Source organism: Amphibalanus amphitrite, unplaced genomic scaffold (assembly GCF_019059575.1).
Source record: "Amphibalanus amphitrite isolate SeventyFive unplaced genomic scaffold, NRLGWU_Aamphi_draft 000518F_arrow, whole genome shotgun sequence".
NCBI lineage: Eukaryota > Metazoa > Arthropoda > Thecostraca > Balanomorpha > Balanidae > Amphibalanus > Amphibalanus amphitrite.
In genome coordinates, this window is record NW_024882012.1 from 450,344 (window position 1) to 478,328 (window position 27,985).

The 27,985-nt window shown below is 47.8% G+C and overlaps 2 protein-coding genes across 7 annotated transcripts; one reads left to right on the plus strand and one right to left on the minus strand.

Moving 5' to 3' along the window:
* Positions 1 to 725: 725 nt before the first annotated feature.
* On the minus strand, positions 726 to 12,958 carry LOC122393151 (palmitoyltransferase ZDHHC6-like). Of its 5 annotated transcripts, none has more exons than XM_043388890.1 (11): positions 12,890 to 12,958; positions 12,521 to 12,596; positions 11,029 to 11,213; positions 10,554 to 10,638; positions 9,444 to 9,607; positions 8,878 to 9,006; positions 7,493 to 7,612; positions 6,410 to 6,580; positions 5,602 to 5,698; positions 2,101 to 2,723; positions 726 to 1,795 (listed from the first exon to the last, which is right to left on the minus strand). In XM_043388890.1, exons 2-10 carry the CDS (start codon positions 12,573 to 12,575, stop codon positions 2,263 to 2,265), a joined length of 1,467 nt encoding a protein of 488 aa, XP_043244825.1. In that variant the 5' UTR covers positions 12,576 to 12,596; positions 12,890 to 12,958; the 3' UTR covers positions 726 to 1,795; positions 2,101 to 2,262. The 5 variants fall into 5 exon arrangements, with proteins under 5 accessions (XP_043244825.1, XP_043244824.1, XP_043244823.1 ...); XM_043388889.1 differs by having other exon boundaries at positions 12,877 to 12,951; XM_043388888.1 differs by having other exon boundaries at positions 12,893 to 12,925.
* Positions 12,959 to 13,162: 204 nt separating this feature from the next.
* LOC122393152 (histone acetyltransferase KAT8-like) lies at positions 13,163 to 27,766 on the plus strand. 2 transcript variants are annotated; one of them, XM_043388893.1, is made up of 8 exons: positions 13,163 to 13,512; positions 17,022 to 17,197; positions 18,120 to 18,333; positions 19,132 to 19,263; positions 20,083 to 20,179; positions 20,891 to 21,024; positions 26,644 to 26,750; positions 27,608 to 27,766. In XM_043388893.1, exons 2-8 carry the CDS (start codon positions 17,022 to 17,024, stop codon positions 27,747 to 27,749), a joined length of 1,002 nt encoding a protein of 333 aa, XP_043244828.1. In that variant the 5' UTR covers positions 13,163 to 13,512; the 3' UTR covers positions 27,750 to 27,766. The 2 variants fall into 2 exon arrangements, with proteins under 2 accessions (XP_043244828.1, XP_043244829.1); XM_043388894.1 differs by lacking the exon at positions 13,163 to 13,512 and adding an exon at positions 13,721 to 13,825.
* Positions 27,767 to 27,985: the final 219 nt, after the last annotated feature.

Here is a 27,985-nt window from a genome sequence, read left to right on the forward strand (position 1 = left end):
AGACGAACGCTCGGGGCAGTTTTGGCGCGTCCAACCCTTTGAGGGATAAAAAGGTACTAGAATGGTGGCTACTTAAAAATATTGTCGTGCTGGTGTTCCCCGCCCACAGCTAGTTGAACTTTAGGTAATTGGCTAATTGGCTTTAGGGAGCTCTTGAAGCGATTCTGAATCTGATGTATTTGTTGGTGTTGCTGACGCCTGCTTCACTGACATAAAAGCTAAAAAAGCATACTCAGCATCGCAAAAAGTGGGGGGGTCGACACCCCCAGTTTTCAAGAGTGGGGGGGTCACGACCCCCCCGACCCCCCCGTCGGCGACGCCCCTGCAATACTTCTTTGATTACAGGTGAAATTTTAACAGTTAGACTGGAATAGAGTTTCAAAATTGTGCGTACTTGTGGGGCCAACTGAGTCAATATCAGCCTGCTTGTAGTTGTGGTTGGACAATGGGTGGCTGCTGCCTGCTGGGTGGGTTGGCTAATGAAGTTGCCAAAATGTGGCATTTGGCATTTGGGGGAAATTTTGCAACTCTATCATTAACATCCCAATAAATTTCATTATAACTAGGCAAAAATGAAATACTTTCTCTTTTTGAAAATAGTTTCACTGGCAGGGTGACCGAAAGTGTCCGATTTTTGGGGGGCCTGACCGACCGATTACCAAATCGGTCAGCATATCTTTTCGGTAACCGGAATTTTCGGTAACCGATTGACACCACTAATTTCTAGTCACACATTTGGTAATGATTAACGAACATAACGAAATTTCCAAAGGAAGCCACGATCAACGTAACGTTTCAACAACCACACGTCGTATATAACTAGAGCGATGGTTTTCAAAAGCAATTACTATTCTCAGTAAAGCGATTTATCAACCGTACATCAAGTATTGCTACATCGATATTGGAATGGCAGAAACCTGATCTAAACACTGAAGGCACTATGACGATTACTATTTATATACCAACAAACAAACACGTCACTTCGTGGAGACAAACACTGCACAAACACGCCTTGAATTGACACAAACATGCCAGCTGTTTGTGTCAATAGTAAAATGATTCATGAAACCACTCAAAACTCACAAACAACACCCGAAAACACATCCGAGATTAGCCTGGCAAATATAAGAAAAGAACGGCGTTAAAGCGCCTTGAATACTAAACGCGTGAAATAGCCGCTGCAGATAGTCTGATGTGTTTGAAATTTTGTTAACAAAGTTGTTGGGCGTATAGAGAAATCCAGGAAAGTAAATAGATAACAGCTGTACTTTAAATCCGTGCCTTCCTACGTTTGTCAGACTGGAGCTAATTTTGAGTTGAATCGTAGTGTCTTGAAATAATAAGAAGTCGAACACATTTCAAACACTGGTCCACTCTTGTTGTAAAGTCACCCGTCAAATCACAAGACTCACCACCAGTTGTCATGGCAATGAAGTCGCAAGTCTCACTCGAGCAACGCATCGCTACATACCACGACACACCATATAGGACACACCCTTTGGTAAACACGACTTCAAATAGAGATCACCCACGTCAGCAAACGCATCTGGCAAACCGGGCAAACGCCTGGCAACTTTAACTGGCAGCACCTGGCAACTCTGGCCGAGCAGTTGGGACAACTGCTTCGTCGGCAAAACCAGCCCGACCTCCAGTCTCGGGCCAAGACGGGTCACAACTGTGCCTGTGGTCGGCAGTAACGGGCGACGTCATACACTGCCACCTAGTGAGCGGTATATGAACTAGTGATTTAGTAGTGACCCACCAGCGTCGCTACCAGTCGAAGAGGCATAGAGTGCTGAAAGCGAGAAACGGGACTTCGTAAAGGCAAATAAAGCATGTTAGCTTATGGTGTAGTGGAGTAGACGGTAATGCATCTTACTATTTCCAACAGACTTTCTCTGCCAGATATTTAGTTATGCACAACCTCAGAACACATAAAACCGACCATAGATAACCAGTAGAACTACTGTTATCTATAAACCAACCCATGATAAAAAATAATAATAAGGTGGGGGAGGAACCGTTGATATAATTCAGAGTTATCGTTTAGCAGCTAATATGATGTCGCCCACTTCCCAACATTGTTCGATCCGACCTCACCTGACATTCAATCCTGACGTCGTTCTCTTCTCCCTCTTTCTTCTCTCTCCTCTCCTTTCCTCTCCTCCTTTTCTCTTCTCCTCTCCCTCTCCTACTCCTCCTCTGCTCTTCTCTCTCCACTTCCTTCTACATCTCTCCACTGTCTCTCCTCCCTCTCTTCCTCTACTCCTGTTTCTCCCTGCCTCCCCCGCACCCCTCCCCACCTTCCACCACCCCTCCCACCTCTTCAACCGCACACCTCCGGGGGAACCAGCCTCTGGGACGATCCGCTGGACTTGTTGGATGCTGTCCTCCTCCAACATTTCTCATAAAACCTCCACTTCCACCGCCACTTATGTTTCCACTTCCACTTCCACTTATGTTTCCACTTCCACATCCACGGCCACTTCCACTTCCACTTATGTTTCCACTTCCACTTCTGCTTACACTTCTACCGCCGCTAATGCTTCCACCGCTAGCACTCTGGCTTGTAAAAGCTGCCCCACATGCTCCTTCGGTAGGTCTAGGCCGCCGTTCTCCGTATAGCCAATATGTTCTCCAGCGAGACACGAGAACGGAGTCGCCTCTACGGAGGGGGATTCGAGCTTCGTCGGTGCAGGGAGGGTGGCAGCAGATTCGGAGTCCTGGGGGGAGACGAGGGGGTTAGGGGAGATATGGGAGTGGTAGGGAGTCATAGTTATCAGGGAGGGGAGGGGAGGTGGCATAGGGGAGGGGAGGAAAGTTAGGGGAGGATAGGGGGATAGGGAAGGGCAGGGTATTATAGTCATAGGGGGAGGGGAGGGGAGGTGGGATATGGGAGGCCGGATGGGAAGTTAGGGGAAAATAGAGAAATAGGGAAGGGGATGGGGGTTAGTTGGAGTTTGGGGTTGGGTGACTGAATGGGATTATTTATTTGTGGAATGGGGAGGGTTGGGGAGAAATGTACACATTCTGCGACGCGGTACCTTCACACTTCACTGTGGGGTATGCTTAATGTGAGGTATGTACCTACAATGATGGCTAATTGTGGACTGTGCGATACGCTGCAAGCTCTACACCTTTTTAGGCGCAAATTAATCTAACTGAAGACCAAATTAAAACAAGTGAAATCCAATTTAAGACAAGTGAAGCCCATATTAAAACAGTTGAGATCCAAATTAATCTTTGTGAAATGCATTTTAAAACAATTGAAATGCAGTTTAAAACGCTTGAAAGACCGCAGAATATACGAACTGCAGAAAGCTATTAGTGTCGCAAATGATTGCCAATGAGTGATCAATTTGCTTATGATTTCAAGAAGAAAATGTAAAATCAAATACCAAATGACATCGTCTTTATTTGTATTCTTTCCAGGACGAAGACAAAAACCCTGACCGGGCAGGAGGTAATATCGCTGTGGGAAACCAATGCCATCGTATATTGGTACGGTACAAACATCACTGATCATGCTCAATACCAATAAATGTCGGTGTAATTCATTGACAACAAGTGCGCTGTTTACATTCTTACGGTAATTCATGGGCGATGCTGGCCCCCGGTGCGGCACATTGGAGCGGCCGCGGAAAACCTGGCACCGTGACCGCCTCCCCGGCCGCACCCGGTAGTTCTCGTTCCATGCAATCCGATAATCATTGCACTACGAGTGTAGCGCTCACACGCCCATCGCCAAGTCCATGAGTGCCAGACACCCAGCGAAGTGCCTTTGGACGTGATTGCAAGCGTGCATGCACATGATGGGTGTGATGCGAGGCATGGCGGCATCAATGTTGCGCTCGAGATATCGAAGCCGGTGCTCGGTCTGTGAGATCCCCGTCTCTGGCGTCATCATCTCCTGAAAGCTGGCTGTCATGCTGTTCTTCATCGCCGCCTTCATCGCCGACCAGCACTCCTCAATGGGGTTAAGGGGTGCGCTGTAGGGGGCGGTGCGGAGGACTTGGACGCCCTCAAACTCTGGCTCCGCTTGGATGGCCTCCAGGTCGGTGTGGGCTGGCGCGTTGTCGCACACCACCACGACATTCTTCATCGGCTCTGGACAGTGTCGAAGAGCTCGCCGGAGCCATTCGCAGCAGTCCTCTTTGCGGAACGATCCGCGCCGCCGCTCCCAGTACACCATGCCCGTTTGGCTTATGGCGCCGATGACATGGATGTTGTCGCCCTTACCTGTGGCGACCTTCACGCAGCACCGTTGGCCGCGGCGGGACCGTCCCTCTGAACGTCGGAGAAACAAATTTACATTTGTTTCGTCCATGTACAGGATCGTCTTGCCAGCACCAGTGGCTTCCATTACCTTTCGCACAAAGGTGGCTCTTCTGTCTTTATTTGTCGCACTGTTCATTGTTACCGGCTCGGGCAGGACCTTCTTAACCGTGTACATGCGACCACTCAGGTGCTTGTGAACAGTGTTAGTGGACAGCTGCACACCAGTCTCCTCGCGCAGTTTGTTCGCGATCTCCTTCAGAGTGAGCTGAGGGCTAGCTTCCACATAGCCCACTTGACTAAAGTGTCAATCATTGCCGCGTCCACCTTGCAAACCGTTGCGCCACCTCGCTTCCTTGGTGGCCCGTCACCGTCACCCTCGCCTCGCCGAATGTAGCCGTAGGCAGTCTTCACGGCAACTCCATTGGCAGTGGCGGCCTGCTTCCAGTCGCCGCCAGCTTTGAAGCAGTCTATAATCCGCTTCCGAGCATCACGTGGGACTCGGACGTAGTGCCCACGCTGGGTTCCTGGTTTGACTCCACGTCGATTCGGCATGTTTGCCGGCGCTGGTTGGTCAACTTCCTGATCCGTGTCTTCTAAGACCTGAAAGTCACCCTCCATGATGCAATGCAATTGTATGGTACAGAAGTTATTGGTATTTACAGAAGAAATAAATATTACATAGACTATAAAGCCAACTTTTCACACCAATCTACTTCAAGTGAGTGAAATAAGCAGGACTCAAAGGAGCCGTCGTCTTCAGCTCAGAAAAATGTCAGTAAAATTAGTTTTTTCACGTGCAATTTAACTGTGCAAAACCATGCACCTTGTTTTAGTAAACCTCCGTTAGGCACATCAGTGCACCCACCTGCATAGGCATCATAGCTTCAACAATCGCCACATAGGTAAATGTTCAACACATCCAATAATGTTAAACTCATCAACTGTTTAAAATTGCATTTCAATTGTTTTAAAATGCATTTCACAAAGATTAATTTGGATCTCAACTGTTTTAATATGGGTTTCACTTGTCTTAAATTGGATTTCACTTGTTTTAATTTGGTCTTCAGTTAGATTAATTTGCGCCTAAAAAGGTGTAGACCCCGGGAGGACCGTTTCGCTATCTAGCTGCAGTATGCTAAGATCAACCAGGCCCAAAGCCATCCATTCATCCATTCGGTCAAAAAACACGCAAAGAAACACGATGTGATGTAACCTGCGAGCACACACCAAATCGGAAAATACACCATGGTCAGGTCATAACCAGACGTCCGCGCGAACCAGGTCAGGTCATGAGTACAGGTCAGAGGTCACTCCATGGCTCACCTTTGGAGATGGGCACCCACGAGCCGGAGAAGTCCTCAATGATGAGGTACTCCCTCATCCGGGAGCGCTTCTCTGCCTTCTGTTCAAGCTGCTCCACCTGGGAAGGAATGAATGAACAAATATAAGACACATTACGATGGTATTGGTGACGTAAACTGCAAACGTGGGCAAACAGCAAACACACTGTAGTGTAACAGACACTACAGACTCACACCTCATAAGCATGATTGATTAGCCACGTTACAGTAATACTGCATAGTGCGGGGCCACGCCCTTGTTTGTTCATTAATTGAGGCTTTAGGGCGCGCCGACTACTAAGGTCATTTCCACAAACACACAACACAATAGTTATACAAACGCCAGTAACGAACAAGATACAATTGCTACGGTGACACAAGTAAAAATTGTATCACGGAATCACAAATAATAAATGCATCATTCTATGTCAGATGAAAAACAACTGCGGGCCAAAACACATATCAATAAGACGTTAAGCGAACGAACATGAAATATTAGCATGATAAGCTGAGCACTAATCACACATTAGAACCTTACAACATCAGAACAATAGAACCGCCTTCAAATTTGCGACCGATATCCCCGAGCCCGATTAAGACTCGCTGACGAAGTTTTGCAAAGACAATTCGAAAGACCCGACCCGAACGATTTGTTGTGGGAAAGCTCTCATGGACGTACTACATTAGAACATTTGCAATGAGATCGTAATTTACGCACCCTTGCCATGACAGGACCATTCATGCAACAACCCCATATCTAAAAACACCCACGAAACCGTCGCATCTCTTACCGTCAGTGTGTACTGATGGCACCCGGCTCTCACGGGCCACACTATCCCGTCGCCCAGTGGCGCCCCTAGCGGCGACATGACCAAGCTCCAGTTCCTCATCCGTCCGAGGTCGTACGGGTTGAAAAAGAACTCTGGGCGGAGGGAGGCTTCCTCTTCGGAAATGTCCTCACCCTGGGGGGAGGACGAAGTTAGTTAGCAATGGAGCAACCTACTCACAGATGTTCTTCCACGCGAGAGCAAGAAACAACATTGGAGAAAAGCAAAAGACACTGATATGAGACACATTTCCAAACATTATGGCTGGTTACATGTGCAGTGTTTTTGGATTCTCTAGCTCATTATATTCTGTCATGATGTCGATGCAATGCAGTTCCTAGCACTGAATAGTCGTTTTGGATATGTAAAGCGCCATTGGCATGTTTGCATCAGTTCAGGCCAAGATTGAGCCTCGCAACGAACCTGATGTAAACGCGGCTATTTTCGTCACAACATATCCCATCTTCTAATACTTTTTCATTACCCAGCCCATGTTTACTATATTTCTACCCCCCCCCTCTTCCCCTCTATTGTTAACACCATAAGTAAAAAAATGTGCCGAATTATGGGTGTTCGGTCGCATACAAATCCGCCGCCGCCCAAGCCGTGCCATTGACCTCCGCCGTCTGTTGTGGCTCCAAAGCCGGTGTGGAATTGGGAGAGCTCGGGCACCCCCAGCTCGGCACAAGTTTACACCTATGTATAACACCCCGGCGGTGTTTCACGGCCGCCGCTAGCACACTTCTAGCGCGGTATTTCGCGAGTTGAAGTCAGCACTAGGGCAATTTTGGCGCATGATTGCGCGATAATCAGTGACTCAGTGTCGTCATCGGTCGTCAGTTGAGAAGCAAAATTCGACGCTATTCGAGACGTTTGGACGTGAACTTTAACCACTTCACTAATGACGTCACTCAATATTGCGGCAAAATTGCAAAAAATGCAAAAAAAAACATTTTTTTTGGCAAAATTGCCCCAGTGCTGACGTCAGCTCGCGAAATACGCTAGCAGTGTGTTTCCGGAGGCCGCGAAACAGGGCCCCCTCGTCACCTGATCAGCTCGATCCATGAGTTCTGTCCACCGTCTCTGGAAGGCTACCCTCCTTCTGTGTACGGCCTTCTCCAGAATCCAGTCTTCCACTCCGGTACGGTTACGGAGGATAGACAGAGCCTGTGGACAGATACAGGATAGATGCAAGATACAGTATCTGAATATTGTTTGATTGCAGAGGATGGCCAGAGCCTGTGGAGAGATATAAGATAGATGCAAGATACATTATCTGAATATTGTTCGATTGCGGAAGATGACCAGCGCCTGAGGGCAGATACAAGATGAATAGATACAAGACAGGTAATAGATAGATAAAAGACAGATACGAGATAGATAGATACAATACAGATACACGATACGCCAGCTTAGTGTTGTACGGTTACGGAGAATGGTCAGAGCCTGTGGACAGATACAAGATAGATAGAAGACAGATACAGGATATGCTATCTTAACCTAACGTGCTTAATGACAATGTACTTCGGTCTTTCTTCGTAACGACATAACGTACTTCGGTCAAATTTACAAAATACCTAAGAACGATCATCCAGAATTGGAGGATCAAAAGCATGCGATAGCATGCTTTTGCATCCGGAAATTCCCATTGGTGGGTCGCTGAAAAAAAGTTCGGCTGAACCTGTTTGTCAGTGAGTGAGTATGTGAGTGAGTTTGTCCTAGCTTTTTTGGACCTGGAGTCAAAATGGGTGGACCGATCGGGACGAAAGTGGGACCGTTTGATTCGTCTCCGGCGAGGTAAACTTTTGGTGCTGGCCTCGGTTCGCTCGGTGCTTCGTGGCACATGCTATTCCGCTTCAAAGTTTCGGTGACACGAAATTTTTTGTCAAGGCTACAGGTCAACCAGAGGTCACGGGCAAAGCCATACTGGCGGGACACATCGGTAACACCTTGAACCAGTTTCCAGGGGGGTCACCGTCTGCGAGGGGTGCAGGCTGCACGTGCTGGGGTCGGAAAACCGTTTTGACGTGAGGTCCTCTGGCTCAAAGAAATTTTAATCTATCAACCTCAAAATCGGTTCAATGGTAGTCCCAGGCAAGGCCTCCAAAATAATGCACATTTAATTGGGCTATGGATCCTCCAATTCTGGCCCAAGGCAACGCACGAGCGCTGCCGGCATCTAGTTCAAACATCATGGATGAGCTAGTTTGAGATAGGTTCAAACATTACGAATGATCATATGTATGACAGATACAGCAGAATATAGTATGGGTAATTAGGCCTAATTAGTATCGTCACAGTTTTACACTACGTCAGAGACCGGCAATATGATAATGACATTTCACATTACACACAACCATGAAGCCACCAATATACTTCAACACGCGTCTTAGTATTGCGATGACCTACCATCCAACGATAACCACACATACCTGATAAACGAAGAGCATCCCCACCGCCAGCACCACTCCGATGGAGAGACCAATGCAGAACAGGCAGCCCATCAGGGCGTAGACGTTCATCGTTATAGGTGGCGCTAGTAGCGATACGCGGTAGTAGAGCTGTGGAGAGGGAAAATACACCACGGCTGTAGGGGATTCTACTATGGTGGTAGAATGGTGTAATGAGAATACACCACGATGTAGGGTTTTCTACTGCAGTGGATGCGAAAATACACTACACGCTGTGAAATTATACAACGTTAAAATATGAAACGGACGATAAATCCACCCGATTGTGACCCCCCCCCCCTCTCTCGGTGAGCGCTGCATATGAACGTCCATTCACCAACCACTTTGAACAACCGGTTAGAGAAGTCGGCTTCAACTACTTGAGCACCGAACGGCGAACCCCCTTACAGAAATGCCACCCACTAATTACCCTCACAGTGTTTAAAGTTTCAACCGTCAACAGCTTGACTCAATGAGGAGTGAGCACCCATGAATCTTACCGTAAATAACCAACGCTATCAACCATCCGCAAACCCCGGTTCACTTACCGCCGTGAACACTCTATACACCGCCAGTGACATGGTCATTCCTCCCTGCAGCGATCCGAGGACAGCAAACAGCAGAAAGTAGGCGAAATAGCCGTGATTTCTGTGGCCCACACAGGTGTTAATCCACGGACAGTGGTGGTCCATTTTCATCACGCAGCGGTTACCTGGGGAGAAAACGAGAAATGGGGCAAGGGGCGAATGTAATACAGCGTTTACTTGGGGATAAGGAGGCGGGGTGACTGTAAATGATGGAATGATTGTCTGGAGAAAGGGGCGGGGCGATTGTAAATAAAGTAATGGTTGCCTGAGGAGAAAAAGAGACAAGGGGCAAGGGGCGATTATAACACAGCGGTTACCTGAGAAGAAAAAGGGGAGGGGCGATTGTAAATGATGGAATGATTGCCTGAGGAGAAAGGGGCGGGACGATTGTAAATGAAGTAATGGTTGCCTGAGGAGAAAAAGAGACAAGGGGCAAGAGGCGATTACAATACAGCGGTTGCCAGAGAAGAAAAAGGGGAGGGGCGATTGTAAATGATGGAATGGTTGCCGGAGGAGAAAAAAGGAAACGGGTAATTATAATACGGCCTTTACCTGGGGATAAGGAGGCGGGGCGATTGTAAACGACACAATGGTTACCTAAGGAGAAATGGGGCGGGGCGATTACAAATGAATTAACAGCTACGAGACGGGGGGGGGGGGGGTGATTGTAACACAGCCGTTATCTGAGAGGAAAAGGAGGAGGACAATACAAAATAACATGGTGATTGAGTTTCCTGACGAAAAAGGGAGTGTAGCGATTGTAAATAATGGAACAGCTGCTTGAGGACACTGATGATGGGGCGATTGTACCAAAATTTATACAATTTGTACAAAATTGTCATGTGATTATGTACTTTTACCTGAAGACTGATAGGAACATCATAACTGCAAATGTTGACTGAAGACTGTCTCAACGTGAAATAAAATCATCACATGATGACAATTGATCGTACGACAAATCTAATAAAATACCAACGCGAATACGACCTCCGCGGGACCAAAAAAAAAAAAACTGGTTTCTATCGACTGAAGACTGATAAATTAGATAATGACTGATGACTGACTACTTACATTTCCTGCAGTGGTGAGCGCGCGGAGCCTTGTATCCCTGGCAGAAGGAGCAGAACTGTAGCAGCGACTCGGCAGATTTGTCCTCCTGTGGAGACATATCACAATGACACATGAGATGGAGATAAGCGTCATGGGTGATGGGCTCTATTCCATCATTCCTCTTCATGATGCCTTATTCCCATTCCCTCTTCCTCTCGCTTATTCTCGTCTCCCACGTCCTATCTCCCTGACCCATCCCCCTCTACTAGTTATTTCCCACGATATCCTCCTCTGCCCTCCCCTCTTGCTCCATCTTTTCCTTCCGATCTATCTGTCCTAGCTCCTCTCCTACAATATCCTTCCCTTTCTTCCTGCTCTATCCTAACTCTTCCCTATCCCCTCCTCCCTCCCATCCTTTCCTCCATTATCTCTCCTCCCATCCACTACCCCTTCCTCCCTTTCCCTCCCCTTCTCTCCTCCTTCCACTTTCTCTTACCGGTCTCCATTCTTTCGGTACAAATCCCGGTCCAACGAGCAGTGCATTCAGGAACGCATACAGCGTCGCACAGCTGAACCCACAGAATATCCAAAATTGGATCCTCCCAGGTAGCCAATTAGATTCGGCCGGCCACAGCAGGTAGAAACAGTGGATTGACATCAAGGTGATGGACTGGATGATGCCTAAAAAAAAAAGATCATGTGTTAGGGGTGGGTGGAGAAAATTGTTATTGCCGCACATTTTTTGGCCGCTGTAGTTGTGTTTTATGCAATTTTTGACCAAAGCTTTTTCATTTGCATCTCGTCCTATCAGCATTAACGACCTCATCAGTTTGGTCGGCAAATCTTGTCCAAACAATATTGGTCTGGGCAGTATCTGGTTTTGCTCTGGCTAGCTCCGGCATTTTACTCCAGCCAAACTACGGGCAAGGTCTGGAGCTGAACTGGAGCTGACACACGATCCCGCACCTCGCCCGCACCACAGCCGGCATTTTATCACTCATGTATCACTTGTAGCATGTATCATGTACTCACTCATGTATCATGTATCAGCCGACATGTATCACTCACTGCAGGGCTGGAAATGAGGCCTTTTTCTAGTCCCGGCATTTTATTCTCCGGGTGGGTAAACCCTGTCTAGCGCTTCGCCTTTCGGGACCCGCTTGGAGCCGCGGTTGTTTTCGCCGTCCGGCCCATTCGAGATACAAAGTTGATAGTCACACGAAGTTTATTTGGGGCCTCTGAATTTAGTTACCACTTCGAAATTAATCGAATCTACAAAACATTTTTTTCTTTCGTCTATATGCATACATTTAACAGGAAATCCGGACTAGGCTGGTTTGGCTGGCCCTAAATGAGCTTTGTGTGACTGTTGACTTTGCATCTCGATTGGGGCGATCGCGGCGAAAACGATCGCGACCCTCAGTGGGTCCCGAAAAGCTAAACCCTGGACGGGGCTAGCCCAATCGGAGAATGAAACGTCGGGACCAGAAAGAGGCCTCATTTCTGACACTTTCCATTCACATACGGCACGGCTGAATGCTGTATGAGTGAGTCTGTATCAGCATTTAGTCATGCCGTACCTCAACCGTGCTTCAGCCACGGTAAGCCAGAGCGGTTAACGAGGCAGCCAGACCTGGCCGTAGCACTCTGTGGCAGGGAGCCGATCTTGGCGATCCGAAACCATAACAACTCCGGAGCGCCACGGCAAGGACTGGCTAACCAGAATAGAGCCATATCAACCCAAACCTCTGTGCCAATAGCATTTCATTTACACCAGCCCAAGTCTGGCATGTCTGAGTTGCTGGGGTAAAACGGACTTGAGGCAGACCAAATTGCTGACTGGAATTGTCCACACAAAAATTACTCCAAAAACCCATTTAGCCTAGTAAAGCACACATTACTGGGCCTTCGCTCATCTGACAAATGCTATATGACTAAACTCATATAACTCTGCTTCACCATCTGCTGCTGTGCCAAACATTACTCACCCAGAGCAGTCAGAGGGCCCCAGTGGCACACTCTTCGGAACGGGCCCACGCACATTGTGGAACGATTCACCGGCTTCTGTCAGCAAGGCGCCGCATGTCAGTTGGACGAGTAATAAGTCAAATATTGAGGGGCGCAGCTGTATGTAGATAGGTATGGCCTTTTATTTTACGATTAACAAGCAGATTAATAAAAATTTATTTTTTACATTGACATTGCCTAATAGAATATGAAGGTCTTAGCTACACAGTTTATACACTGCAACTGGGAATCAGCATCTTATTTAGGGTAGAAATAAATAGATATTGATACAAATGATATCAGCCTCATTCCTCTTATACAGCCTTGCATTACCTACCTATAATACTTACAGCAGCCACCACACAACCACAGCATAGCAATAGGAACACCTCATACCAACTTCATACAAATGGCGAATCATTCCAAGAATTCAATCAAGCACTGTTCAATATGAAGCGTTTCACTAGTCGATGGAGGACGAAATCGCTACGAATGGTAAATTAATTCGTAGATATCCTGCTGATTCTGCTTACGAACCGCGTAAACAACACGATAGTATCTTTCCCGAACACAATAAAATGCGCTAAAAAAGCCTATGAACTTTTATTTTTGATTGCGTCATAAATTTAAAATAATTTTGCCTAATTGCTTTATTCTTGATAATATTTGATGGGTAAAAATGTTTCAATATGATTTTATTATCAATTTATACAACAAAAATCACTAAAACATCTCGAGAAACACAGCTTTGTTCGGGAAAGGTATCAAAAGCGTTAAGGAATTCGTAGACATGGAATGACGTCACGAGTATTCACCTCGCATGGTATTTGACAGGCAAAAATGGTAAAGAAGCATCACTGAACTCTCTAAAATTGAGAAGCAAGATGAGAAGCATTTATTTATAATGCATGTGGCGGCTCTGGGGTGATTAAGCAAAGAAAGGAGCAAAATAGAACCAAAGGAACAATATCGTGTAAGTTCTACATTAATTTTTGCATGAGATTTGCGATAACTTACAACAGACGAGATATTTGCTTTGAATGAATAAAAATTAGCTGATGAAAATTGCGCCAAGTTGTAGGCAGTTATAATAGATAATGTATGCTGACATGTTCGTCAGTATCTGTTGCATTTTGAATGTATTTTCTTATGTTTTCCAGGCCGAGACTGCATAGCTGACATATTTTTGGTGACTATCTTCTTCCCTAGATCGACTGACTCCCGACTCTGACCCTCTGCAGGATTGTCGACTCACTGACTGAGTCTGACCCTGATTTCACAGCCTGGTAGGTCTGCAGAGTTGATAAGTTTGGTTACTCCAACCAGGGCTGCGGAGTCGATGGATTTTCGGTGACTCCTACTTTGACTGACTCCGGCTTTCAAAAACCAGCTCCGACTCCAGGTAGAATTTTCGACTCTGACCGACTCCAACTCCCAACACCGACTCCGCAGACCTAGCAGGGCTGCAGAGTCGACAGATTTTCGGTGACTTCGACTCCGACTCCGGCTCAGGTTTCTAAAATTGACTCTGACTCTGACTCCGGTCACAACTGTCAACTCCGACTCTGACTCCGCAGCCCTGACTCCAACTGTCCAACTCAGACTCCCATTTTGGCTTTAACTATCAACTGATTCTTGGCAGGCTGTAAAGTGTCAACACTCAACACCAAATGACTCTGAATGTGCAGTCCTGTAATCCAGGCAGTCATAACTCGTACCTCTTCCATTTTCCCTAAATGGAGCCGGTAGAAGTGAGCATGACCCTCCTCAACCTTTCTACCCTTGATCAAGATAGAGCCTCATGAAAAAATGAGTGCATTGCTCGTGATAAGATGGCATACACTGTGTCAGGTTAAGGTAATGTTATCTATGAACCAAATCACTGACCAACTAAATTTAAATGTGTCGCTCGCTGAGACCCTTTCAGTGTCACCTGACACCTGGCAAGTCTTTTATTTTTATTTTTAATAAATTTAGTCCGAACCTTTCGATAGGAAGGATTCACAAGGACAGAGCCTGGAGCCACTGCTAAGCGAAGCTTGTTGCGGTGACCCCGCCCTCTACCCTCCGATCGCGCAATTCCAGTTCTATGGCAGAATTTAGAGTCCCAAAGTTTAACGTGCGCACATAGCCACGCACGGCCTGTCCCCTCACTGACTTCGCCTGGCTACGGCCTGCCACCAACCGCAACCATACCTGTCAGGAGGCCCATAAATGTCAAGCGCCCGTCGCGCTTCGAACCCGGACTGTTATAACCGGGAACGCGTGCTCTCACCACGCGGAGTCCAACGCTCTACCAACTGAGCTACGGGTCTTGCTGCGATGCTCAATATCGTGTTTGTGTGGGGTATGTAAGCTTGAACTTGAAACGCTACTTGCCAGGTGTGCAAGTTACGGACACAGGCGTGCACTCCTGCGTGCCAGGCGTGCACTCCCATTAACCTGGGCACCCCTTGGGCTGGGCGTGCCTGTGCCACGTTTTGCAGTCTGGACTCCTGCTACTTAGAGTGCGGTTTCGAGTCGCCCAGGCGCTCCAATTTGAGACTTTTGACAGATGGTCTGTCAAAAGTTTGACATCTGTAACAGATGGTCTGCCAAAAGTGGGAGCAGCCACAGCCAGGACAAGTCAGTTGGGTTGGACGAGCTGTGCCTGGGTTCGACGGTCATATGGTGCATTTTGGCACCTAAACTTTTCTGGAAATTTTCCGATCGGACGGCTTTCGGTCGGAGCCTAAACAACGAGCTATGCTTAGCATGGGCTCCGGCTCTGTCAATCAGCCCATTCAAACATTTGAGCTCAATTTATCAAAAAAAAAAAAAAAAAATTATGGTACCCAATCATCATGTAAGTACTCATTATTGTTCAGCAAAATGCTAGCAAAATATAATCCAACGTCCTCAGATGGAGTCTTCAAAAGCGATGATAGTTTCCCTTTTACTCATTTTGACATCTGTACCAAGAACTCCAGCATCATTGTTATTGCTATTTTATTCTACTGTAGCTTCTTGTAGTTTTTCTTTGTTGCTTCAAGAAATACCCCTCTATGCACCAGATGGAGTCCAGTTTGGAAGTTTCAGAATCTACCATTGACAGCAGTTACCTGGTCTAACAGCGACTTCTGTACACCCTCCCAAGATGGAGTGGAGCCTTTGGAAGTGACAATAGCCCTCATCAAGTCGACATCAGTAACAGCAACCCCCGTGCTTTCCCCAGATGGAACCCTCAGAAGTGACCATAGGAGGCAACATACCTGGTCTAACAGCCACCCTTCTACCTTTCTTCCCAACGGATGGAGCCCTCGGAGGTCACAGAAGGCGGCAGCTACTGGTCTAACATTATCCTCCTACCTTCTTCCCCAGATGGAGCCCTCAGAACTCAGAAGTCACCATAGGCGCCAGCTACCTTGTCTAACATTTCCCCTCTACCTTCCCCAGATGGAGCCCTCGGAGGTCACAGTCGGAGGCATCTACCTGGTCTAACAGCTTACTCTACCTTCTTCAGATGGAGCCCTCTGAGGTGACTGTAGGGGGCAGCTATCTGGTCTAATAGCAACCTTCTACCTTCCCAGATAGAGTCTTCAGAGGTTACAGTAGAGAGGCAGCTACCTGGTCTAACATTACTTTCGGAAAACCAACGTTACACCCATTCGTCGCCAGCATGACATATATTGACATGAACCAAATGCAATTGTCCGCTGAGCCCCACACGGACAGTCCTCCGTTCACACCACCACCTCTCAATGCCTTATACCCGATACAGATCCTGAGCACCAACGCGGACTAGATTGAGCAGTGAGCACCAACGCGTACCAACGCGGACTAGATTGAGCACCAACGCGGACCAACGCGGACTAGATTGAGCGCCAACGCGGGCCAACGCGGACTAACATTATCCCCCTAGGTACCCCCTCGCCAACAGATGGAGCCCTCAGAAGTGACAGTCGGAGGCAGCTACTGGTCTAAAATTATCCCTCTACCTTCCTCCCCAGATGGAGCACTCCGAGGTCACCATAGGACTAGCCGAGGCAGTGTTATCTTATTCCGCGCGTCTATAGTCTGTTCACATTGAGTTTTCACAAGTGAAACCGAGACAGCAGCTACCTGGTCGATCTAACAGCAACCCTCTACCTTCCTTCCCCAGATGGAGCCCTCAGAGGTCGCAGTCGGAGGCAGCTACTGGTCTAACATTTCCCCTCTACCTTCCTCCCCAGATGGAGCCCTCAGAGGTCGCAGTCGGAGGCAGCTACTGGTCTAACATTTCCCCTCTACCTTCCCCAGATGGAGCCCTCAGAGGTCGCAGTCGGAGGCAGCTACTGGTCTAACATTTCCCCTCTACCTTCCCCAGATGGAGCCCTCAGAGGTCGCAGTCGGAGGCAGCTACTGGTCTAACCTTTCCCCTCTACCTTCCCCAGATGGAGCCCTCAGAGGTCGCAGTCGGAGGCAGCTACTGGTCTAACATTTCCCCTCTACCTTCCTCCCCAGATGGAGCCCTCAGAGGTCGCAGTCGGAGGCAGCTACCTAGTCCAGCGTCCCGACCGCCAATGGCACAGTGCGGTGGTACTACAACAGAGACCCTCGGGAGCACACACAGAGTACTACGTCCACTATGACGGACATAATCGGAGACTGGACGAGTGGGTGCCCATTGGACGATTAAGGTGAGACAGTGGGTAGGTATGCATTGATATAGTTGCCACTCATTCAGATACCATTGTGTAAGAAGTTACCTATTCATTTTATCCGTTACCCAGTTTACACATATGGTATCGAAAGGGAGAGGTAACCTCAAATTGATTTTTTGTTGCTCTCTCTCTTTCTCTCTCTCTCTCTCTTTCGTCCTCATACTGAGGCTGTATGTATAGCTGTTTTGAGAGGGACCATTCTTCTTATTGCTCTTATCCCACTCTTGTCTTGTCCTCCTTAATCCTCATTTCCTCAATTTGAGGTATGCACTCTCCTGAAGATATCAGAAAAGAGAGTGAAACTGTGATAAAGGCTGTTTGTACATGCTCAAGTTCCAGTCAATCTCTGGTACGGGGACCTGTAGTTGCTACTGTACAGCGACCCTGAGTAAATTGTCCCAGCGCCCTCACAGGGAACAACGATAAGCTGTCAGGGGGCACGCACAGAAAACCTCAGTTACTGTTATACAGGGACCAGCAGTCGATATCAATGTTATCAGTTGTTACTGGACAGGACAGCCGGCTAGAGTTGGGGTTCGTGTACAGAAGCAACTGCGGGTCCCCGTACTAACGCTGCTTCTGCCTCTCTCTCTCTCCTCTCTCTTTGCCTCCCTCCCTCTCTCTCCCCTCTCTCCCCCTCTCTCTCTTTCTCTCTCACTCTCTCTCTCTCTTTCTCTCCCTCTCTCTCCTCTCTCCTCTCTCCTCTCTCCTCTCTCCTCTCTCCTCTCTCGCTCTCGCTCTCTCTTTCTTTCTCTCCCTCCTTCCCTCCCTTCCTCTCTCTCTCGCTCTCTTTCTCTCTCTCTCTCTTTCTCTCCTCTCTCCCCCCCCTCTCTCTCTCTCTCTCTCTCTCTCTCTCTCTCCCCGTCCAGCTCTAACCCCCTGCACCCTCTCTCCGCAGACGTCAAGAAAGCGATCCCAACTCCGGTAAAGATCGCTCTTCCAGTTCCGACCCTCTCCTAGACTCTGACCGAAAGATCACCAGAAACCAAAAACGGAAACACGATGAGATCAATCACGTACAGAAGAGCTACGATGAAATGGATCCGACGACGGCCGCATTAGAGAAAGAACATGAGACGATCACGAAGGTTAAATACATAGATAGGGTTCAGGTGAGTTAAATATGAGGGGATGGGGATGGGGGTCAAGGTGTCGGGGATGGGGCGGGAGAATGAAAAAAGATGCAAACTCCGAGGATAAATGCGTCGAAAGGGTGGTTTCAGAGTCCGATGGTTGCTGCGAGCCATGGGAGTTAGGGAGACGAAATAAGTAGAGGATCTACCAAGGGAGTAAGAGGTAGGATAGAAAAGGGAGTAGGGTAATTTGGAGTAAGTACAATATGGGCACACTGTTTTTCCTCTCTAATGAAACGTATCTAACTTACGCTGACTATAATGTGTTGTTTTCTTGTGCCTCTTGTGAATTTACTGTGTTTGTGAAACGTATTGCACAAAACCATCTTTCTTGAAATCAAAACTTGTGATTAACCCGGACCTTGGAACTGCAACCCATGACCCAGGAATGTAGCTATCTTCTTGCATTCGTATCCCCAGTAAAATCACCGCGCTGAATCATGACGTCACCATGTTGCGTCGTCACGTGTTGTTTTACCACGTGACGCTCTAACTCATGTTACCTTCTGTCTCACAGATCGGCCGGTATGAGGATAGCTATAGTCTGTTCCATATCAAGCTTGCAGTCGGAGTTTCTTCGGCAGATCGCTCCTCCGCTCGAATTTGCGTCTTAAAATGCATGAGCTGTATATACAGAAATCACGCACTGCCTTCCAGCAGGGCACTTCGGCTGCAAACTTGAAACGGAACAGAGTATAGACACGTGGTACTTCTCACCGTATTCACGTGTCGTTTTACCACGTGCCGTGCTAACTCTTATCACCTCCTGTCCCACAGATCGGCCGGTATGAGATCGACACGTGGTACTTTTCACCGTATCCTGATGAGTACATGAAACAGCCCAAATTGTACATCTGCGAGTACTGTCTCAAGTATATGAAACTGGAGACGACCTATCGGCATCATCTGGTTAGTGGGGAGGGAAGAAGGGAGGGAGAGAGAGGGACGGAGGTAGTGGGGAGGGAGGTAAGGGATGTAATTAGCAACGAGACAAGAAAAAAGAAATGGACGGAGGGAGTGATTTCAGGAGATATAGTGAGAAAAATAGGAAAAAAGAGAGGGAGGTTTTGAGAGAAGAGAGGTATTTTGATTAGGAGAGTGAAGGGAAAATGCAGTCCGACTTCAGGAGATATAGTGAGAAAAATAGGAAAAGGAGAGAGGGAGGTTTTGAGAGAAGAGAGGGTTTTTGATTAGGAGAGTGAAGGGAAAATGTAGTCTAGGGTGATAGCAGAAGGCAGATAGGATAGAAAGTAATAGGAAAGAGGTGTCTATTGGGATCCTGATCTTTGTTGGCGAAATCCTGCTACCCGAGGGCTGTTCGCAGGCCCTGTGTGCGGTCCGACCGTACACAGGCTCCAAGCTCCGCCCACTTCGTCCCTACGTCAGCCTTCCGTCACCGCACACAGCGACCGCTGTGGCCGGTCGGGACTAGCCACAGCGGACCGTCCACCGCACGCAGCCGTGACGTCAGAGCCGCCTACCCATCCCCTACCCCCACACCTGCTGGACGCACCGCACACACCGCACGCAGCAGTGTGCGGTGCCCGTGAACAGCCCTCCGGTCTTCGCTGACCCTTCCTAAGCTTCATTTGCCTGATCTGACTTGACTTAACCTGATCCGACCTAGCCCGGCCTGATTCTGTTCTCCCCTCCCTCCCCCAACCTGCCCGTGACCTGACCTGCCCGTGACCGTGACCTGCCCGTGACCTCAACTGTCTCCCCCACCAGGGAGACTGCGGCTGGCGTCAACCGCCCGGTCGCGAGATCTACCGAAAAGGGACGCTGTCAGTGTATGAAGTGGATGGGGCCGATCACAAGGTCTACGGTAAGATATGCTACACGGTCTTAACTCACAAAGTTTGCTGGTTTACATCTGCCAGAGGCTTTCAGGGCATATACGACTCATCATGTAACACGACCTCAGGTGTAAGTAGTGGCTTAAAGTTTACTTTCTCACGCAGGGTATTGTTAGACCAAACTTCTAGGCCTGTCAAAAATGTATATTACTAGACAATATAGATCGTGGGTAAATATGTGTAGACTTAGAGGTAGTATTTTTTTGTGTTCTCCGTCACCTGTCTGAGTACAGTGGAATAATTCCAATCGCATTATTAATGATATTTGATATTTTACCTGATATTTTACCAAAACTACGTCTATATTATGCAATCGCCCACTTGTATTTGCCTGTGCATGTATGTATGTATGTATGTATGTATGTATGTATGTATGTATGTATGTATTGACGATCAAGAGCAATCCACAATCGGCGTGGCGATTACACTCCGAGTGCTGTCATCTTCATCAGCAGTTAATGAAATTTATCGTCACACATGTATCTAGCACACACGTGACATGACATGACTCCCCGATTTGACGATTTGACGTGATGACGAATGTACGATATAATGAATAGTGTACGTTTTAGCCTGTTCGTATTGTTCGACATTGCATTGATACATAAAAAGCGGCCTACCAGCGGATTTAATGTGAACACGTGAACTGGACTGAACCCCTGTCTCTCTCTCCTCTGCAGGTCAGAATCTCTGCCTGCTCGCCAAGCTCTTCCTGGACCATAAGACGTTGTATTTTGACGTGGAACCGTTTCTGTTCTACATTCTCTGTGAAGTGGACAAACAGGGAGCCCACGTAGTGGGCTACTTCTCCAAGGTGAGGGGGACGGAGATGGTGGTGCCTTTTTGAAGGGAGTTTCTCACAGAGTGCTCCTTTAAAGGGACCCTCCCACCTTCAAAAAAGTTAATGAATTGGCATGAAAGTGATGTCGCTCGGTTCAGAAAGAGCGAAAACCAATATCTACCAAATTTCATCGAAAAATATTCACCGGTTTTCAAGATATTAGACTTTTACTTTTGTTTACTTTTTGGGATCTCCGCTGTTCCTAGCGACTTAATTTGAAAGTGCGGCATTTGTTGCGTGCAAAGCAGCATATACCACCGCGTGCTACCAAACGTTTTAGTAAAAGATTTAAAAATCGTTAGATCTCCGCTGACGTCACAAATTCTAAGGGGGCATACCAATGCATTAGCCCCTTAGAATCCGAAAACTGCAAGTTTGAAATTCGATCTCTCCGAATTAAAGCATTTTTCGATGTTGTAAGTGCCCCAACCGGTATTTTCAGGCCATGGCCACCAATTTGGCTATCTCAACTCAAAACTAATGTTAAGGTGGGATGGTCACTTTAAGGAACAGGGCGAGTACTGATTCTATTTGGAGGGCATTTCTCTAAGGTGAGGAGAGAGATGTGGTGCCTTTTTGAAGGGAGTTTCTTATCAAAATGCTCCTCTAAGGTAGGTACAGGGGGAGTACTGATTCTTTTTGTAGGATGTTTCGCCAAGGACGTGAGGACGGAGATGGTGGTGCCTTTTTGGAGGGAGTTTCTCACACATATATCGACACCTTTTTTTAAACCCCACATTTGTTTTCCGGTGAATTTCAGACGAGTTGGTTAGAGACCTTCAAAAAAGGTACAATCACTCGATTTTTCTCAAGTTTGTCTGTCTTGGCAGATAAAGCAATACCAGAACAGGCCTACGAACACACATATTTGATCAGGATCGGACGATTGGACACTTTTAAAAGGAGATCTTTCGTGCCTCCCGGAAATTCACGGGAGAGCAGATGTGGGGTTTAAAAAAAGGGTGTCGATATAAGGTACATATAAGGTACAAGGGGCTTACTTACTTACTCACCGTTTACTTACTCACCGTTCCGTGCTTCTATCCTCAGGATAATGTAATCCTTCTCCTCCACGCCGCAACCCCCCTCCGGGCTGGACAGGCAACTTTATCTCATGCGGGCTGCTCCCTTGGAGCGGCACCGCTGCTCCCGAGGGAGCGCACCCCGTAGCCGGGTGCAGTGAGTGCCTTGGGGCTGGGTGGCCTGTCCTCTGGACGGGCTCAGCCCCGGCGACTCACTAGGGTGCCTGCCCAGACCAATGGCTCCCCCTATATCCTATCATCCTCCCGGCTCTGAAATGGTCCCATAACCATTGGACCGAAAGGGCCTAACCCAACAAAACACAAAAAAGGGCTTACTGTTTGTATTTGGAGGGTACTTCTCCAAGGGAGGGAAGGAGGTGGTGGTTGCTTTTGAAGGGAGTTGCTCACAGAGTGCTTCTCTAAGCTACAGGGTGTTTACCTACTGTTTGTATTTGGAGGGTGCTTCTCTAAGGTGACGGGAAAGGAAGTGGCGCCTTTTTAAAGGGAATTTCTTAACAATGCTTCTCTTGGGTAATGAATTGGCACAATGTTTCTCTTTGTGGGACACTTCACTCTAATAGAAGGGAGAGGTCCTTCTCTTTGTGGGGTACCCTGCTAAGGTGAGCAGGGAGAAAGTGCATCCTTTTGGAGGGAGTTTCTTAATAGAGTGTTTCTCTAAGGAACAGGGGGAGTACTAATTTATTTGGAGGATGCTTCTTTAAGGTGAGGAGTGACATGGTGCTCCCTTTTGGAGATAATTCTTACAGAGTGCGGATGTAGAGATGCCGCGAGCTTTTCCTCGAGTGACAACTTCGCCGACTATTCGAGTACACATCGAGTTAATGGAAGTGCTCTAAAATGGGATCTTGGTTGGGTGTGCCGATGAAGAAGGAAAAAATGTCAGGATGAAGAAAAGAGGAGTAAATGCCTGTAGTATTTTCGCATAAGGGCATATAATGCCATTTTTAACGCCAATTGATAAAGGGGGATTTCATGTCAGGATCTTGACCGGATCTGAAAGAAAAGAATGTGGATGCATCAACTGTCAAGTCATATGCCACCTGGTTGTTCGAATGGACGAAACATTTTTTTTTTCGAAAATGAAATAATGCCACTTATCTTATTATTGGGATGAAGATATTTCCCCATTGTGCGATTTTTCACCCAAAATTCTGAAATAAATGGAACGCTGGTTGATGGAAGTGGCTACTATGAGCCATAAGATCCTTGCATCAGAGTGGTCAGAGACCAATGTAAATGTTTATCGCCGAGTCTGTCGGTCACGGGACCGGGCCGCGTCACCGGATGTGGCGCCTCTGACAGAGGCCAGCCGCACCGAGCTCTGCAGACGTCCTGCCAGCTCCGAGCCGTCAGTTCGAGGTCGGCAGCCGGTGCGGGAGGCTGGCTCTCCCAGTGTCCTGACACCATGTCGACCTTCAGAGGCGGGGTGACGACGCTCCTGACTTTAGCCGTGCTCATCGTGACGGCCGACTGTGACGATGGCAAATCCATCCCCGTGAGTGAGTACATACAGCAGTTGGTGCGTGATGAACTACAGTCCATCGTCAGCACGCTGCAGTCAGGAACGGAACCTCTGGAGAACAGGCTGGAGTCTAGGATGGAGGCTCTGGAGCGCAGAATGGAGTCGCGGTTGGAGTCCATCGATGACAGACTGACTCTGCTCGACTCCCGGATGGAGAAGCTGACCGGCCGACTGGACGGCCAGCAGACTCAGCTGGACGAGATCGTCACACAGCTGAATGGCCAAAAATCCCAGCAGGACGAGACGACAGCCACTGTGAACGACCTCACAGAACGACTGAGTGTCATCGACATCAGCATGGAAAAACATGTGAGCGAAATGCGTACATTGGCTACGAGGCTTGACAGCCAGCAGTCACAACTGAGCGAGCTCAACACCCAGCTGGACGAACAAAAAACGACTCAGAGTGAAATTTCAGTCAGAATGGATATCCTGAACTCCCAGTTTGACCTTCTAGAAACCAAGCTGGCCGGAGTTGTTCACAACACATCATCCCAACAGGACCGTATTGGTGACCTAGCCGCTGAGGTACACCATTTGGTCCCTGCTAGTGATTGCAGTGACCTGCCTGTCGACTCCCCATCTGGAGTTTACCTCCTTCGGCCCAGTGGTGACAGCAGACAACCACCCGTCGAGGCCTACTGTGATATGGACACTGCCGGAGGAAACTGGACGGTGTTCCAACGGAGAAACAACATCGAGCCCCGCCAGGACTTCTACCTCGGATGGACGGACTATAAGGAGGGCTTTGGTAATGTTACCAAAGAATTCTGGTGGGGCCTAGAACACCTATATCAGCTAACATCATCAGACCGACAGTACGAACTTCGTATCGATCTTGAGGCTTTTGACGGCAGTCGATCATACGCTGCTTACCAGGGGTTCAGCGTCTCCTCTGAGCTGGACGGCTACAGACTGAGCGCCTCCAACTACTCGGGAACTGCCAGAGATAGCTTGCAGTTCAGTGTCAACGAAAAGTTCTCTACCCGTGACCGTGACCAGGACTCGTCTCACTATCACTGTGCCGAGTTATTCAAGATGGCCTGGTGGGTCGGCAGAGGGTGGACGTGTGGCCATAGCAGCCTGAACGGACGGTACCGGGACGGCGGTATAACGGACACTGCTGGAATATGGTGGTTAGGGTGGAGAGGATATGATTATCTGAAGAAGGCCGAGATGAAGACCAGGCCAACGGACTAATCTACACACTAAGGAGGTCATCACAGTGGTGTAGATACCTGGTGACATGTGTACTGGGCCTCTGTCGCGGCATTTACTCGAACACTAACATTGTAAGCATGGTTAAAAAGTAACGCTCTTACTTACTCACGTGACGTTGTACGAGGGTGCAACTCAGGGCTTTTCTGTTCTAATAAGGCAGACCGGTACAGAGAAAAATGAACACAATACGCCGCAGGGACGCGGGGTAGTGACGAGGAGGGAATATATTACGGTGATTTGGAGCACAGGTGTACCGACTCATAACATCGTAACTTGTATTTGCTTGAGTTTGTATATCATGCATATTGCATAATCATGAAGTCGCGATGTAATTTTGCATCCATTCTAACGTAGTCTAATAGGCAGTGTATGGAAATATTACACGTAAAATAAAATACAATAAAGAAGATAGCATGCAACCGCAGTGTTTGGGATGAAAAATATCAAAGTAGCAGATAAATCAAAGTAGTCCACCCTACCAGTACAAAACAGCCACTTTTCCTCACTAGATCTACGACTCTCTAGTTCACCCTAGGGTAACATCTAACTACGTAGAGTTCGCTCCCAAATCTAGTGTGGCCATTTAACATTTAACCAAACAATCCATATCAAAGACGCCACCTAAACCACCAACTCGGACCAATCCCCCCCCCCCCGGTCACCCACCAGCTCCACCAGCTTCAGGTCCAGCTTCCCGATCGTTTCCTCAGCAGAGCGGCCAGCGCCCTCTGGAATCTCTCCATCAGCGGACGGTCCAGGTCGGCCGGAAGGAGCGGCTTCTGGGGCCGTCGGCTGGCGCGTCACGAGGCCTATTTAAGGCCCCAGGTGCGACATCACACGTTGAGTGACGTCGCAGACCTCGGATGGCAGAATATTTTGTGAAACAGTCCGGCGATCGCCTGACGCCTTCCATCGCTGGAAAACGATTTCACACGAAAACCACCAGAAAACAACAGACTAATGTGTTTCTCAAACATTATGTGGTGATTGGTGAAGTAACTGGTCAATTCACGCTATTACACCTCCCAAAACGTCCCCGCAAGAAAGAAACGCCACAATTCAATTTTTTGGTGCGCCACATTGAGTAGCAAAACCATCGGCATCACCAAGATCCGTCATGCCATTCTGCGGCAGAATATTCTACCGTGAGTCGTCGTGGGTGCAAAATGACCTTTACAGTCGGTGCACCCTAAAGCCCCAATAAACAAACAATACCGTGACGTCATGCGTGGGAAGCTCCGCCCCTTGCTCCGCCCACGATGCCTACTGCGCATGCGTCATGGAATAATATTTAATTACATGATGATAGAAACTGGAAAGATTCATTGCGAATAGCGTGTATGGAAGCGCAACATCACTTTTATGAATATTCTTATCTGCTCTGAACGGTTCGAAAGAAGATATTAGCTAATAACATGTATTGTAAACGGGTAATTGATCCGTACTTATAAAGAGCATAATTAGCGTGATAAAAACAGCGTATTTCCATTTAACGAGTCGTCTAACGAAAGTCATCACTGAGGGGTTCGCCAATCATCATATTTTACTATGCATGCAACAAGCTACACAGAGCACAGAGTTTCTTCCATCGTCCGAAGTTGATCGGCGCCTCGCTCACCGTTTACCTGTTGTTGTTGTTGTTGTTGTTGTTGTTTGTTGTTGTTTGTTGTTGTTGTTTGTTGTTGTTTACCTCGTCCCCGGCTCGCTGCGGCGGCGTCCTCGCCGAGCGAGACCAAGAGCGAAGCGAGACTGTACAACGCCATCATGTGCGTTGCAATCAAGTAATCTTGTTTTTTTTTTTCACAGGAGAAAGAGTCACTAGAAGGAAACAACGTGGCCTGTATCCTGGTGCTGCCTCCGTACCAGCGAAAAGGCTACGGAAAACTGCTGATCGCCTTCAGCTACGAACTCAGGTTAGTCGGCGGACGTGGGGTGGGTTGTTTGGTGTGGGCGTTGTGGGTTCGAATCTGGATCGGATCGGATTTTTGTGTGACCGATTTCGGACTTGTTTTATTATCTTTTTATTTTATCGGGATGAGTCATTTTATTGGATAAAGGCGCAGTGTAGAAGAAGCGGTTTGCGATCAGTTTGATGGGTATTAAGTCGGCAAAGAACGGAACTCAAGAGAACTTGCAAATTGTGAGGCTTGTATTCCTCCTTCAACATTGCATAAATTGATCTATTTCGCTCTTAGTCTTCTGCCCTCATTTGCTGCTACGTGAAACTTGAGGGTGTCTGTAAAGCCATTAAATTTTCGCTCTGACACCCTCGCCCTTATTTGTCGCCTCAGATGATTTGGAGAACACCACCGTTTCGCTTCCTTTCTGCTTATTTGATGCTGCTCTGAGTGGGTGTGATTGCCGGTATATTGTATGTTCTTATTACCGCAACCTGCTCCCTTCCCAACCCCACCTGATATTTCAGCAAACTGGAGGGTGTCAGCAAAGCCACATCTAACCTCATTTTCTAAGCTAACCTTTTGTGACGTATCAGTAAACTGGAAGGCGTCTTCATGCTCACACATAATCTCCTTTTCTAGCCTAACCTTCTTTGTGATATTTTAGCAAACTAAAGGGGTCTGCGAAACTATATCTATCCTCCTTTTCTAACCCAACCAGTAGTACGTTTCACTAAGCTAAAGGGCGTCTGCATACTCACATATAACCTCCTTTTCTAGCCTAATTGTTTCTGATATTTCACAAACCGGAGGGTTTCTTTATAGCCACATCTAACCTCCCTATTCTAACACAATTTTTTCCTTAATTTCAGTAAGCTGGAAGGCGTGTGCGGCAGCCCGGAGAAGCCCCTCTCCGATCTGGGAAAGCTCAGCTACCGGTCCTACTGGAGCTGGATCATACTCGAGGTGTTGTATGAGTATAAGGACATCGCCAACCTGGCTGTACTCAGGTAAGTCGTGTTTTTAGAGAGTAGGGCAAATCTGGGTATTACTGGAGAGGACTTGTATGAGTATAAAGACATCGCCAGACGCCAACTTGGCTGTACTCAGGTGAGGGTAGTTTGTAGAGTGTAGGGCGGATCTGGGTACTACTAGAGGTGTTGTGTGCAGGGCTGCGGAGTCGATGGATTTTCGGCGACTCCGACTCCGACTCCGACTCCGGCTTTCAAAAACCAGCTCCGACTCCGACT